At 37.9% G+C, this 16891-nt stretch overlaps 1 protein-coding gene across 1 annotated transcript in view; it reads right to left on the bottom strand.

Moving 5' to 3' along the window:
• LOC132173546 (polycomb group protein EMBRYONIC FLOWER 2-like) overlaps positions 1-16569 on the bottom strand; it is a 32742-nt gene extending 16173 nt beyond the window's left edge. The window contains exons 1-4 of the mRNA XM_059585062.1: positions 16417-16569; positions 15598-15768; positions 15182-15237; positions 8229-8293 (exon numbers count right to left, since the gene is read on the bottom strand). Of these exons, the coding sequence (XP_059441045.1) occupies positions 8229-8293; positions 15182-15237; positions 15598-15723 (247 nt within the window). The 5' untranslated portion in view covers positions 15724-15768; positions 16417-16569. The remainder of the gene's footprint in view (positions 1-8228; positions 8294-15181; positions 15238-15597; positions 15769-16416) is intronic.
• Between the last annotated feature and the right edge of the window lie 322 nt (positions 16570-16891).

Below are 16891 nucleotides of genomic sequence, written 5' to 3' on the forward strand. Positions count from 1 at the left end.
ATCATCACTGCTCTAAGCGTCCCTCTGCTCCATTCAGAAAACGGATACCTTTGAATCCCACCACAGTCCAAATCTCAAAAACCTTCGCTTCCATGTAGAAGAAACTCAAATATCCCATCGTAACCAACACAGTCAACAAGTCCTTACACCAGCAAATATTGCCTCTAAACCACTCCCTCACCCGCCGACAACGTTCATGACGAGCCCATCAGCCGCAATGGAAAATCTCCCCACACAATCCTCCAAGTTTTTAAACTAACCTTTAAAATCAAGCCACTTTAGGATTAAATTTATGTGGATGTAAAGTTGATGCTTAGGAATCAAAGTATGGTGACTTTATACTTGCATCACAATACCCTTTTCTTCCACAACCCAAAAACTTTCCCCTTTTTTCCTTTCTTTGATTAGTACAACCCAAATATTTCCCTGACTCTTGCGCCACATACTTCTTATTGTTGTTTCAAATTCCAATGACGGTGGCGAAGCGGATCGAAAAAATACAAAGAGATTTTCTGTAGGGAGGTGAAGATGACGAGTTCAAGTTCCACTTGGTAAATTGGTCCAAAATTTGCATGCCTACGGAGGCGGGGGGATTAGGGGTAAAAAATTTGATTCAATTTAATCGAGCTTTATTGGGTAAATGGTTGTGGAGATTTGCACATGAAAGAGATGCGTGGTGGAGGAAATTAGTGGAGATTAAATATGAGGTGATGAGGGGTGATTGCTGTTCCAAGGATGATGCAGCGTGACTTAGTAGGCTGCAGCAAAGAACAACAATAAAGCAGCAGATAACTAATTCCAGATCTTGAGTCTATCAATGATCTAAAAGTTCTTCTAAAAACAATAGATACTCTCTAAAGTTTAAAGGAAAAGAGAAATAAACTCAACTCTGAGTATTCTCATTAATCAAAATCAATAATAATCAACAACCGAATTGCTAAAGGCTATAAGTATATATTTATAGCCCAAGACTCCTAATTCTAAAATAACAATGAAATAAAGTTGGTTTAGAAGTCTATGAAAGAAGACTAAACCAAATAGAAGACTAATAAAAAACCTAATCTGATCTGAACAATTGAAAGATAAGATAAAATAACAACTAACAAAGAAACCTAGTTTAAAACAAAAGATTAAAACTAAGATAAGTGTCTCTTATGTCCCTTTTGCGGAACAGATATGCTTGAGTGCGCTCGATCGCAACTACAGGTGCGATCGATCTCACAACCAGGGGCCTTGTGCGCAAGTGTCTGGAATTGTGCTCGATCGCAGGTACATGTGCGATCAATCGCACTTCCAGGGGACCTGCGTTCTGCATCATTCTCCCCTTGTTGGAGAGAATTCACCCTCGAATTCGGCCGGTTCTTTCCACGGTCCTTCGGATGTCCAGTCAACTCATTCCACTCACCCTTCCTCAAGATCAAAACAAGGCAACATCCCAAAATAAACATGATGCTTCTCATCATCGAAATACCTTGATGGTTGTCATGAAAGCCCCACACACCACTTGGCAATACTACAAATTTGCCTTTCTTCTCTCGTTCCTTCTCCCTTTCACGTGCTATGAAGATACTCAAGGACGGGTCAATCGTTGCTTCCCTTGTGAACATATAATTCTCCTCATCCGCATAGAACTCATCACAATTGTTGTTAGGAGAATTTAAAATACTTTCAACACCAAGAAAATCAACATAACCCTCTTCATCATTATAATTAGGCACTTCACCTGAAAAGTCTTCATCAACCTCTTCATAATTGTCGATGTCATCCGTGGGCTCTTCCTCTTCCAATTGATCATCTTCGGGGTAGAAGCCGTCAAGCATGGGAAAAAATCCATCATCTTCGTACTCGTCCTCTAGGTCGGATGCCAAAGGTCCTTCACTCGGTTCTTCCTCATTGATATCGTCATCATAGGTTGATGGGGAATCCCAATCCACAAATCCTTGCGAAGGATCTACAACATCTTCATGCCTAAACTCTTCATCAATGAATTCGGACTCCTGAAACTCCTCATCCACAGATTCTTTTTCCTCCTCCACAAAATATGGATTCGGTTTATGGATTTGTGGTTGGCAAGTAAAGGCCCAATTGGCATGTCGTGAACTCTTCGCCTCACTCCATGTTTCCCTAAACACCTTTTTTTTGTAGGAATTTTCTATTTTCTTTGTCACGGTCATAGACCCTTGTCTCCAATTTTGTGACTTCTGGCCCATGGTATAACTATGGGGTAAGAAAGCGATGCGCATATTTTCAATAGTTTCTCCCAACTATTGATCTTCAATTTGCCTTCCAGCTTCCTAGTTCTCTTCAGTTGTTGCCACCACACACCAACTCTTCCCTGGAATGTATGTACCACCAAAGAGACTTCTTGTTCATCGGGCACCCCGTTGAATTCAAAAACCTCTTTAACAGCCAACACCCAATCCAGAAATTCGTCGGGTTTTAGATCCTCGTCGAATTTCGGAATTTTGAGTTCAAATCTACTTACCCGCCAATTGGCATGAGCTTGCTCAAGATGCTGACGTCCGTGCGTTCGGCGCTCCGCAAACGGGCTTCTAGATCCGTTCCCATGTTGACCACACAAGTTGGATAATTGGATAGTGAGGTCTTCAATTTGATCTCTCATAGCGCTGAATCGATCCTCCGTGTGTTGCCAAGGTTCAGCGAAAGATTTGCCTTCCGCCTTCGCGGATCGCGGTCTTGGTTGGCGACGACAATTGTTTGGCCCACCACTCATGTGTGCCTCAAACGAATCGCCGGTTGCTCCTTACGTGCTGTCTCCGTGCGCACGTACACCTCGTTCATGTCTGCAAAGCGGTTGCTCCTCCCCATTCATGGAAAGTAACTGAGCTCTGATACCAACTGATGCAGCGTGACTTAGTAGGTTGCAGCGAAGAACAACAATAAAGCAGCGGATAATTAATTCCAGATCTTTAGTCTATCAATGATCTAAGAATTCTTCTAAAAACAATAGATACTCTCTAAAGTTTAAAGGAAAAGAGGAATAAATTCAACTCTGAGTATTCTCATTAATCAAAATCAATAATAATCAACAACCGAATTGCTAAAGGCTATAAGTATATATTTATAGCCCAAGACTCCTAATTCTAAAATAACAATGAAATAAAGTTGGTTTAGAAGTCTATGAAAGAAGACTAAACCAAATAGAAGACTAATAAAGAACCTAATCTGATCTGAACAATTGAAAGATAAGATAAAATAACAACTAACAAAGAAACCTAGTTTAAAACAAAAGATTAAAACTAAGATAAGTGTCTCTTATGTCCCTTTTGCGGAACAGATATGCTTGAGTGCGCTCGATCGCACAACCAGGGGCCTTGTGCGCAAGTGTCTGGAATTGCGCTCGATCGCAGGTACATGTGCGATCGATCGCACTTCCAGGGGACCTGCGATCTGCATCAAAGGAGGTAGGAGGGTCGTATGGGGTGGGAATGTGGAAAAGTATCCGAAGAGGGTGGGATGAGTTTAAGCAACATGTGTGTTTCGAGGTAGGAACCGGGTCTCAAGTTTTGTTTTGGCAGGATGTGTGGTGTGGGGAGGAATCACTGCAGAATTTGTTTCCCGCCTTGTTCAATATAGCATGTGTAAAGGAGGCATGGGTGGAGGAGAATATGGAGATGGTAAATGGTGCTATTTATTGGAATGTAAGGTTTATTCGGCTTGTTCATGATTGGGAACTGGAGGAGGTTTCAAGATTTTTCGAAATGCTGTATTCCCAATAGGTAAGGCATGGTGAGGTAGATAAAATTAGTTGGGTTCCCTCGAAGAGAAAAAATTTTGAGGTGAAGTCATTCTACAAGGTGAAGATTAATTTAGCTCCAGTGTATGGCCCGTGGAAGCTTATTTGGAAGAGTAAAGCTCCTCCGCACGTGGCTTTCTTCGTATGGACGGTGGTTATGGGGAAAATTTTAACTTTGGACAACCTACGAAAGAAGAACATCATTATGACAGAGTAGTGTTGTATGTGCAAGAAGAGTGGCGAATCTATTGATCACCTTTTAGTGCATTGTGAGGCTGCTGTAGAGGTATGGAATATGATTCTTCAGCTGTTTGGTATAACGTGGGTGATGCCGAGGAGTTTGAAGGAATGCTTGGAAGTTGGAGAGGGCAAAGGGGAAAGCGGACAGTCATGCACCTTTGGAGGATGGCCCCTTTGTGTGTAATGTGGTCCTTATGGAAAGAAAGGAATGCGCGGAGTTTTGAGGATCGTGAAATGGGAACTATAGAATTGAAGAAAATGGTGCTCCAAACACTTTTCTCATGGAGGGTCTTGGGGTATTCTTCGCAAGCTTCAATGCTTACGGAATTTATAGATCTTTATGCGTCATTTTCAGTTTAAAGCTTGTGTAGGGGGCTCTTTTGTATACTTCCTATGTACATGGGTTGCGTCCCTTGTGCTTTTTAATACATTGACTTTACTTACCAAAAAATAATAATAATAATAAATATTTGATATAATCATTAATCATTATAACATATGATATAATCATATGGTATAACTGTAAAATTTATTGTGCCATCAACCATTTAATCAAAGCATTATTAGATACTTTATGCTTAGAAAACGTATATCACATAATCTTAGATCTAAGATAATATTATTATATTAATATGAATTGTGATTTGTGAGATAATATGATCATCTAATTTATGAGTGTATGACCATTCGATCATTAGGATTTAGGAATTAGGACTTAGGAGTTTGAGAATTACAATTAGATAATAAGTTCAATTCAAAAAAAAAAAGATAATAAGTTAATATGATAATAATTTAAATCATTAATCATATGATATAATTTAATTAAATCATATGATTATATAATATCAAATAAAGTAATTGACATTGGATTCAACAATGTGCTACTTATAACCACAATTGAAGTATTAATGTATTTTAAACTGGCTTCTTAAGCCGTTTAAGAGTACTTGAAATTTAAATTTATATAATAAAAAAAAAAAATTAAATATAAGAGCCAACTCGCAAGCTGGCTCGACTCAACTCGACTTATTATGAGCTCGAGTAAAATTTAAACGAGCCGAGCCCGAACAAGGGAAGCTCGCTCAGGCTCGGCTCATTTACACCCCTACGCCCAAACACTTAAAAACGAAATTAAATTAGAATGCAGTCATTGAAAAGAAACGTGAGAATTGTAAGATGAATACTTAAGTTGGAAGCTAAAGAAACCTTCTTAATCCCGTATATTCCAATGATAATAATAAGCATCAACACTGAAGGAAAAAATTGTTAAATAATGCACTAAAAATAATAATATTACCTCCCCAATAACCAAGAGTTAACATTTTAAATAGTATTAGGGTGGCTACCATTCTTAAATAAGCCAAAACTTTTTAACAATTTCATACTTGAGTGCATATACATTCAATAGCTGTGCAACAATTTCACCAACATTGGCTAATAAAAACTAGATTAAAAAATAACCAAATTTTAATATATAAAATGGTTTTGGGTGGCTAAATCTGTTACAAGTAGCATTTCATGACCATTTTTTGTTGTTTAATGCTGGTTTTATTCAATCTACTCGTTCGTCACTATAGGGCAGAAATCAATAGTTGTTGGAATTAAATGAATTCCTCTATAACTTTTCTTTCCTTTTTTTTCGATTTCAGTATTATTATTATTATTTATATTTTTTTCTATTCTTTTCTAAGACATTTTCGAAAAAAATATTTTTAAAATTAAATTATAATGCAATCATTGAAAAGAAGCGTGAGAACCGGAAATTGAATAGTTAAGTTACAAGCATATAAACACTACAGAAAAAAATGTAAAATAATGCACTAAAAATAATAATGTTACATTCCCAATGACTAAAATGTAACATCTTAAATGGTTTTATGGTGGCTAACATAGTTAAATATGCCAAAACTTTCAAGCAGTTCCATAGTTAGGTGCATATACATTCAATAGTTAGACAAAAAATTTACTAACAATAGTTAATAAAAGTAGGTTGAAAAATAACCAAAATTTAATATATATATATAAAAAAAAAAAATGGTTTGAGGATGGTTAAATATGTTACAAGTAAATATTATGATTTTTTTGTTGTTTAATATTGGTTTAATTCGATCTACCCAACCATCACTATAGAGAAAAAATTAACAGTCACTTGAATTTAATGTATTCCTCTATAATTGTTCTTTTCTTTCTTTTTATTTCTTTTCATTATTATTATTTATATTCTTTTCTAAGACGTTTTCGCAAAAAATAAATAAATAAATAAAATTATAATGTAGTCATTCAAAAGAAGTGTGAGAATTGGAAAATGAATTGTTAAACTGTTAAAGGAACTTTCTTAGCATGGGTTAGTAAATTCTTTTAAAATGAAGGAGCTTTTGGATAATCAAGGTTCCTCAATCTTGTTCATGGAGTTGGAGGAAGCTTTTAAAGCTTAGACCAGAAGCTCGAAGCTTTCTTAAATTTGAAGTTGGTGCAGGTAGTAATATTAACTTGTGGACTGACTGGTCGCATCCAGCGAGTGTCTTGTATGACAGATTTGGCTTCCGTATGATCTATGATGCAAGAAGCAATGTGAATGCTAAACTCTCCTCTGTTCTTCAAGATGGTAACTGGCTTTGGGCCCCAGCAAACTCTTAATGGTGGATCTTGGTGATCTTGACAAACCGGTTTGGGTGGTGTCTAAAATTGGTAAGTACTCCAGTTCAGACACATGAGATGCTTTGAGGAAAAAACAGGGATGTGTTGAATGGTGGCAATTAGTTTGGTTCCCTCTTACGATTCTGAAGCATGCTTTTATTCTTTGGTTAGCTATGAAAATCGCATTAACAACAGGAGATAAATTGTTGAAGTGGGGCTATCAAGCGGACACAAAATGTGTGTTTTGTAGACATGTTACTGAAGATAGGGATCATTTGTTTTTTGGTTGAAGCTATAGTGGTAGAATTTGTAGAAGTATTATGTCTTTGTGTAATGTGAAGAAGCCTCTGTTTTGCCGGGAAGAGATTATTGCTGAAGGGTTGGCACAGTAGAAAAGGAAAGTTTTCAAAACCTTTGTTTGTAGGCCTGCACTGGGAGCTTCGGTTTACCATCTTTGGTGGAATAGAAATACTTTGAAGCATAATAATCATCCCATGTCTGAGGATCAGCTACTGTAGAAAATTAAGTGGGAGGTTAGAGTTCGTATTTTGGGCAAAGGTAAATTTAGGAAGACTTTAGGTAATGTTGACATTTGCTATAATTGGGGGATTGATCCCCATATACTGGTCTAATGTTTTGGTTTTCTTTGGTTGTTTTATAACGTTTTGTTGAGATTTGTTTTTGAAGCATGTTTCAAAATCTAGTTTTCTGCTGTCTCTATGCAGAAGTGTAAGGAGGCTTAGTTGTTGCTTTTGAAACGACTACTAATTCATCAAAAAAAACAAACTTTCTTAAGCCTAAATATTCCAATAATAATTGTAAGCATTAGCACTAAAGAAAAAATTGTTAAATAATGCACAAAAAATAATAATATTAGCTCCCAATAACCAAAATGAACATTTTAAATGGTTTTAGTGTGGTTAAAATTGTTAAATAGGCCAAAACTTTTCAGCAGTTTCATACTTAGGTGCATATACATTTAATAGCTATGCAAAAGTTTTACTAACAATGGTTATAAAATGTAGGTTAAAAAAGAACAAAAATTTAATATATATAAAATGGTTTTAAGGTGGCTAAATCTATTGCAAGTAGCATTTTATGAATTTTTTTTTTTTTAATGTTAGTTTAATATGATCCAGTCAACTGTCACTATAAGGCAAAAATCAACAATTGTTTGAATTTAATAAAAAAACCCGTACCATGGCTATGCCAGTACAAATATAAGATAATATAATCATAATTACTATGCCTTAAGATCGATTAACTGTACCATTCTCAATCAATTTAATTGTACCATTCTATATCCTATATCCCTATTAGCACTTAGCAGAAAAACCACCCCACCAGTCCAAGCCTCCTAGTGCAGGTGTTTTCTGCAGGTTAATGTACCATGAGTGAAAATTATGATACAGAGGAACCAATAACGTACAGAAAATATTGGATAATAAATTACTATCCAGTTGCTACTGCAACAAAAAGGGTTTAGCAAGACAGAACAATAGAGTTTCATCATATACCATTAACTATAGTAAATAGGTCGTAGTCTCGTAGAGAAGATGCACAATGCTACAGGGAGAAAGAAAGTTCATACTACCTTCAGTCTTCCGTAGCATGTTGTTGCAGTCCCTATAGTTGAAAATTACAATTTCAGCCTTCAACCTAGAGAAGAATATACAGCCAAAGTTATTAAATAACCGATGGAGCAAACAAAGAAACTAGAAATGGAGCAAACAAAAAAACCAGACACATTAGATTAGCAAGTTGATGACTTTTGTTTTTTTATAGGTAATCAAAGAAGCTTTATAAAAAGCATAGGCGCCCCCAAGCATATAGGAAGTATACAAAAAGACACAAAAAGCAGGAAAAAAAAAAAAAGAGGAGCACCTGCAAAAACCCAACACCCGAAAACCCTCACCTGAAACCCACAAGGACACTCAACACTACCACACATGAGCCTTGCCTTTCCATCGTCAAACGGACGTTTTTGCATCGCCATAGTTAATGGAACTTTCTAAATTCAACAGCTCCCTCTTGCCTTTAGTCTTAGGCTGCGCAACCTTTTGCTTCCCAACTAAAGTCCTCTTTAACAGCATCCAACAGCGCCAAGGTCGGTCCTCATCTTCATCACAATCTAACACCCAATGGAGGGGGTCGGAGGAAAAAACATCCAAAGGGTAAGGGGAATCTTCATACTCCCCATCCCAAACCTCGTCTCCCAAATCCCACACAACGATCTCCCCAGACGGACCAAAACCTACTGGCCACTTTCGTGATTGGATCAAGCCAGTCAATCTGACATCGACTACAGTGCCTAAGGAGCTATCACCCAAATCTTCATCCACTCCATCTTCCTTAACAACCAAAGACGACAAAGTCGCAACCGACACCTCAGGCGAGGGATGAGAAGCATGCCTTGCGGGACTCAGACCAAGGAACCCTCGCCGAAGAAAGCCCTTATCAGCCTTCACCTTCTCTCCAACAGAAATCACTGGCTCAGAGAACCGAAGACTACTGGACCCCTTGCCCTAATGAGGTGTACTTTCAGTGAACGTGACAAGCAGACACCTGGCCGTGTGCAGCCTACGACGACATCCGTGCAATGAACCCAACAACAGGTGAGGATTGATACTGCACCAATGAAACACCGAAAGACTCCACCGCCTCAACAAGAAGAGAATCTTTCACCGGAGCTCCTCTAGCTACCTTAGCTCTCCAGTAATATTTCAACGCATGTTTGCATACTGACCGGACTAAGGGAGTCCCACTCTCCAACAATGACATGAGTTTAAAATATTTAATTTATTTTTCTTTAAGTAGATATGTAGAGACAGATAAATACACAGGTGAGAAAGAGTAATTTAGTACCAATTGATGGAGTGAAAAATGTTAGAGGAAGACCTAAAATAACAGAACCATAAATAGATAAGAATGATATGTTAAATAAGAAGCCGACAGACAGTATGATTTTAGATAAGAGATGGAATGGCACAACAGAATAATTTTTTTTTTTATAAAGCAAATCCATTAAAAGCGCAAAGAGTGCAACCCAAGTACATAGGACATATACAATAGAAGAACACCCAAAACTAGATCAAGAACAATGAAAGAGAGCACAAATATCTACTAAGCTAGAGATAGTGAGAAGGGCATCAACAAAGATCCACTCAAAGAGTGATTTAAGAAAACAAAGCTATAGCGTTGAACTTGTCTTCTCATAATCTTCAAAACTTCATCATGCCAAGAGCTTCACCACCATCTGGGTTTAACCCACTCTACTCCAAACATTTGAAACACTCGATTTCACCAACTCTCTCACAATATCATATTGAAAAAGAAGGTGATCCAAAGTTCCCCCACTTTTTTTACATATACAACACCAATCCATCAATATCATGTGATGCTTGCAGAGATTATCCATGGTGAGAATTTTTCCTGGAAATCGTATTGTATGAAGATTTTCTAATTCCAACACTTACTAGATCAAAACAGGCCGTCGAGATAAATACAAAAACAGTACCCTAGAGCTTCGATCGAAGGCTGGTCGATCCCAATCGAAGGTCTCAATGAACAGTCAATCCTCGTTCGACCAAGTACTGCATCATTCAAACAGTTCTTCTGTCTGTTACAACGCGATTTGAGAATTTTGTTTTATTTCGCTTTCCTAGTAGTGTTTGGACTTGTTTGTCTATATAAACACACTTAGGATGGCTTAGGCTGCAACTTCTGCTTATTTATCTTCAGTTTTCAATTAAAACCACTCAAAGGTTCAGTTCTCATATTTTGCCTCAAATTCTTGGTTTTTGGGAAGAGTTGTGAGTTTTGTGTGAGTTAATTATGTGATTTACTACACCACGCTACATCAGAAATTAATAAGAAGTCATCATTCCTAGTCCCTATCGGAAAACCAAAAATAAAGCCCCCATTCACAGCGCCAAACATCATTCAACTCAAAGCTTCCATATCAATTACAACTAGAAGGAAGGACAGAGGATCATCTTGTCTAAAACCACGAGAGCTATTGAAAAAGACATTGAAAAACCATCTCTAATTCCCCATTTTAGCTATTCTGAATACCCCCTCCTCACTAGAAAATTGAGGCTGATGCCGGAGAAACTTTCGAACTACCAAAGAACATGCCTTCAAGCACCGACAAGACACAAGGCAAAGCACTCACCACACTCAAAGATGATTGGCAGCCAAAAGTTGTGCAAACATAAATTGCTCAAAGCCGACTCTGATAAAGGGTTTGTAATAAATACTTGCACTCTAAATTCACTCATCAAAGAACCAAATGCTTAATAGAAAGCACACAGGACGAAAATTTATTGTAACTAGATCCCTATCTTCATCTTACATCCACATAACCCTGTTATGAACTAGGTGACATAATTTGTCCCTCTACAGGAATAAACTTGCTCCTAAGTTGTAGTTCCTTGCATAGAGTGCATTTGCATATTATATTTGTTAGAAAGTGGATTTCTCTGTGCTCTAGTCCATTTGAGGTTATTTTCAAATTATAAAAAAGGTAGTGGGTTTGTTAAATTTTATACAAAACACTCAATCTTAGAAAGTCACACCTCTAACCCCTAGACCAAGTTAATTTGGATATTAGTGCTTTGGTTTTTTTTTTTTTTTTGTAATTAGTGCTTTGTTTTTATACTTACGTAGCCATTGATCTTAATGTTATACTAAATGAGAATAACTTCTATAGGAGCTTAGCACAAACCAAGTCCTATGTGCCCTCTAATGAGAAGATGACACATCATATTAGCATGGAACAAAAAAAGTGAATGTCCAGAAAACACTAGATCTTTACTTTCTCTATCACTTATCTACAAAAGAAATCCCCATTTATCCTATTCTCTATCACTTTTCTTGAGAAAAGAAATGCCGCCGCCACCGCCACCGCCCACGCCAACGCCCTCACCTCAGCTGAACACCACCCTACGCCACTATCAAACAACAACGTTACGAGTGTTGTAGCAGTGGGGGGGCATTCGGTTCAAATGCTCAATTTTTCAACCAACAATCTCGGAACTCTACCTTCTAGGTTCACCAACCTCACCAAGCTACAGCACATCAACATTTCAAGCTGAACACCACCATACACCACTATCAAACAACAACGTTACGAGTGTTGTAGTAGTGGGGGGGGCGTTCGGTTCAAATGCTCAATTTGTCAACCAATAATCTCGGAACTCTACCTTCTAGGTTCACCAACCTCACCGAGCTACAGCACATCAACATTTCAAGCTACAAAATTTTAGGCAATGTCAAATCCATTTCATTTGTTCCATCATTGAAGCATTTAGACTTGTCCACAACTCCATTAATGGTACTTTTCCTTCTGGTTTCCCTCCACTCAGTGGCCTTAACTTCTTGAACATTTCACTTAACAACTTCACCGAACTAGTTGGCCCAGCCAAGTGGTAGAAATTTTGGCAAATCCCCGTTCGTCCATTCTAGGACTTCCTTTTTGAATACATAAAAAACACCTAGAATTCATATTCCACCTCATTCCACAACCCTACCTCACAAACCCCTCCAAAAACACCACCCATAAACAAACACACTAGTACTAGAAAACCCAAATCCAAAACCAAACCTCTGGTTCTAGGCATATCATGTGCATCTGCATTTGTCCTTGTTTTCATTGCCATTTGTATAGGTTTCCTGTATAGATGGAAATGACTGGCTAGAAAGAACACGTGGACAATCTCCAAACCGGTCCATTTGCCCTTTAAGTTCGAGAAATCAGTAGGGCTGTACAAAAACCCGCCCCGACCAGGTTTTATGTGTATTTTTGCGGGTTCGGGTAAAATTCCTCCAACCCATGCGGGGGGGGCGGGTAGCGGGTTTAGACATTTTTTTCCTACAGGTACCCGCCTCGCCCCGATTCTTTTTTAGATAAGTAAAGATGTATTATCAAAGCGCAGAGGGGCGCAACCCTAGTACACAGGGAGTATACAAGAGAGTGACTAAGAAGGAGAAAAAGAAGAAGAAAACATAGAAAGGAAATCAGGGAAACTAATCACTAAGGGCGCTAGCCAACCAGCAGTCCAAGTGAATAGGATGTACAAAAAAAAGTGTGTGAGATCCTCAATATTCTTAGACGAGTCCCCGAAGCATCTAGCATTTCTCTCAGTCCAGATGCACCACATAAGACAAAGAGGAACCATCTTCCACACAACAGCACTGCGGGCTTTGCCCCCCGACCACCAAGAGTCATACAACCCCCTAACCCGCCCCACCCCGATTCTACCCGCCCATCAGTAACCTAACCCTAAAAACCCAAAATATCTCCCACCCATACCCTATTTTCTCTCATCTCACACCTCCAGATCCAGCAAGAGAATTTTCTCCTTCTTTCCCTCTGATTTTCTTCTCCTTCTTTCCCCCTCCACCAAGCTTCCATTACCTAGCTCCCACCCATGCTCTTTCTACCGACATCCAGAGAGCTCAAAGACGGAAAGACAAGGAAATTAAGAAGGAGTCAGGAGAGAGTTGGGCTGAGAGTGAAATGGAGGGAGAATCAGTGAGAAAGAGAGATAAAGAAGAGAAAGAGAGAAAGAAATTTACGGTGAGAGAGAGAGAAAGAAGGAATTATGGACCATGGTTCTTTCCCTCTGATTATTAGGTTCTCATGAATCATGAGGTAAGTTGTGACTTGTGATTGATTAGTTAAATTTTTTCTCCTTTCCATCTGATTTTCTTCTCTTCTTCTCCTTCTTTCCCTCGATCTGTTTGCTTGCTAAGAAAATCCTTTGGAGCGTGGAAGAGAAAATTTTGATGCTTTGGATTCTAGGGGTGGGCAGATTAAGCGATTACCGATTACCGACTTTAACCGAACCGATATTAACCGTAACCGATAGTTATCGGTCGGTAATCGGTTAAAAAAATTTTATCGAAAAACCGATATGACCGATAAGCTATTTTAATTTTTAATTTTTTAGAATTTTATATTTATTATTGTAATGGATCAATATAAAAAAAAGCTTCAATAAGGTATTTTAGCCAAAAATATACTCTAAAATAACTAATTTTTAATAAGCTATTTTAGGCTTTAGCACAACAAAAAGTATTTGGACCTCCAAAACAATTAATTTTTGGCCCAATTAGCAACTAGTAAAAGCTCAATAAAAAGCCTACAAAAGCCCAAACCGATTTAACCGACCGGTTAACCGATTACCGATATGACCGATAATTTTCGGTTAACACTTCTTATCAGTCGGTAATCGATTAGGATTTGGTTAACCGACCGATAAGCCCATTAACCGGTCCTAACCGACCGATACCCAGCCCTATTGGATTTTTACCCGACCCACCCCGCAAAACCCGGGCCTATTCAACCCACCCCGCAATACCCAAACCCGCGTAGGTATTGTAATTTTTTGCGGGTGACGGGTTGGAATTTCCCAAACCCGCAAGGTGCGGGGCGGGTGGAAAAAAAGCCAATACCCGCCCCACCCCCGACCCGTGCCCACCCGTAGAAATCAAGGCCCTTCTCATTTAAGACCAATTCAAGCACATCATGGGTGGCCGACATTAGAGAACCAAACTCAAACCCATTGGTTATGGTCGAGAAGCCCCTGATCAACCTGACCTTCAAGAAACTGATCGCCGCCATGTCACACTTCGACAAGGAGTAGAGAGAGAAAAATCAAGAAATTTAAGAACTTACTTTATGGGCGCTGTAGCAATGAAGGCGTTGTTAATGGATGGTGGCGTTCGGCGGAGGGGAGAGCGTTGGCGTTGGCATTGATGTGGGCAGTGGTGTTTCTTTTTTCAAGAGAAGTGATAAAGAATACGTAAATGGGGATTTTTTGGTCGATGAGTGATAAAGAAGGTAAAAATCTAGTAATTTCATAACACCCTTTTTTGGTTTCATGCTAATGTGTCATCCTCTCATTGGAAAGCACAAAGGACTTGGTTTATGCTAAATCCCTATAGAAGTTATTCTCACACCAAATATATCAAATACATTGACACTTTCATATACATCATACAACATACATATGATACAATTATATTTTGCAGCATATGTAATCTTATCAACAAATAATATATCATATTAACATTTAGTTAGTTATTTCTTATGAAACTCCAGAGGTAATCCCACTCCTGAGTTTTTTTGGAACTAGGCACTCTTGCACAGTTGCACTATCACTCCACTAGCCAATCTCGCTCCAACTCCGGAAATTGGTCGCCTAGATTATGTATACCTAGTGAAAACGTTCCACCAAAGTCCAGTGCGTTAACTCATTGCTAGTCTTCCACCTTTTCTTAGGACAAGTATCATTTGATCTTTCTTTTCTAGTGCCAGGATGTTCGTTAAGTTTGACTATAGGCCCCACACACTTGGAGATCTATTATTAGAGTAAAAGTTTCTCTTTTGAAAGATGAGCACTGATGCTAAACAAACAATAACAATAACCCACCAGCCTTCAAAGATTTACAAAAAATAATATAGAGACATCCACGGGTTCTATTTCCAGTAGAATATACTTCCAGTAGAAAGATAGAGTAGATGTAAAGATGATGACATACCTCCTTTTACGCTTGGATTGTATTTTGTAATGCAAACATCTTCGAAGAAATGAAGGCTACAACAAAGAAAGTGTATTAGAAGGTAAAAAGAGGGCATGCCTTTCAAAAAAGGAGAAGAATTTGAGAACCCAAATGATGTGCAAGCATAAGGTGGCAACATGTGAAGGGCATGCAGAGATCAGCACTCAACATGTGATGGATAAGGTTGAGCCCTGACCAACATCAGTTTCAAAATGATTTACTGTCTCGAATTTTCTAGAAGAACCATATCCGTAGTCTTTAAGTACTCAAGGTACACAAGAAAATAAGAAAACTCAGGTTATATAATATAAAGGTTCCAACTTAGACATTCTTAGAGAACACAAATGAGTTAAAAATAACAGGGGTGGATTATGCAAGGAAATGCCAGATAGTACATTGTGTAAAGCACGGCAGCGAAGAATATTGTATAGCTCAACAGGCTTGCAATATGTTAACAGACTCTCTTCGGCTGCAGTTGCCTCTTCTACCGACAAATGTACACAGGAATTTTGATGGCACATCTTATCTATGGTCCCAAGATGCAAAAAGCTATCAGGATTCCTGTGCTGCAACAAGGGATTATGTGTCAAAACCAGCATACACCATCTACTTAGTATATCATACACAATATTTGCCAGTGCATAATTCAAATAACAAAAATTAGGATATCTTACGAAGACCCAACAGATATTAATCAGGGAATATCAATAAATAAATAAATTGACTTAAAAATTATTATATCATACACAATATTTTCCGGTAGATAATTCTAACTATAACAATCAGGACATCTTACGGAGACCCAATAATGCTACATTGATAGATATGAATCAGGGAATATCAATAAAAATTTTGACTGCAACATTGGCATATCTTATTCAAAAATCCAAAAAATTTACCAACACTTAGCATCCAACAAACAATTTCAACATACAGGAGTTGCCCCAGAACGTCAAAGCTGTAATAACATATATGGCGACAGTACTGTCATAATTGGTGAATCAAATTTCAACGCTACTCTCGTAAATCATGTTTTTTTTTTTTTTTTTTTTTTGTTTAGAGATGGGCGTGGGCCTGAAAGAATTAGAAATTAGAATTTGCTTTCTTTTAATTGGCTTATCAGATAAAGGGGCCAAATTGCGCATAATTAGCACTGAAACAGCGATTTCCATGAACACACAGAGTGACGTATGTATGTAGATGAGAAGGCATACCCGAAGTGGCCGGAAGATTCTGATGTTTCCGTTGAGAAGGCAGAAGAGCCGGAGAGATAGTCGTTAGGTTACCTAACGATAAAAGCATACCCTTTTCTTTTATTTTTGTGTTTTCGTTTCTTTTACTCCTCGGAATTGTTTGACTCGCTTGCCAACTTTCATCATACTTTCCTACTTCTTTTGTATGCGAGATACACCACTACAAAGAAAATATTATTATTATTATTATAGGTTAAATACCTAATACCTATAGTATTTGTCAACTTTATTTTTACTCTCCTAAGGTTTCATTTTTATCACAGGAGGTCTCTGTAACTTTGAAAAATGACCAAGTTAATCCATCCGTTTAGTTGATTAACGGAATTCCACGTGGACCAATCAAATGTTGACGCGTGGCACCTATTTAATTTTTTTAATTTTTTTTAAATTAAAAAATGTATTTAAAAAAAAAAGGAAAAGAAAAAAAAATTGGGGT

Source organism: Corylus avellana, chromosome ca3 (assembly GCF_901000735.1).
Source record: "Corylus avellana chromosome ca3, CavTom2PMs-1.0".
NCBI lineage: Eukaryota > Viridiplantae > Streptophyta > Magnoliopsida > Fagales > Betulaceae > Corylus > Corylus avellana.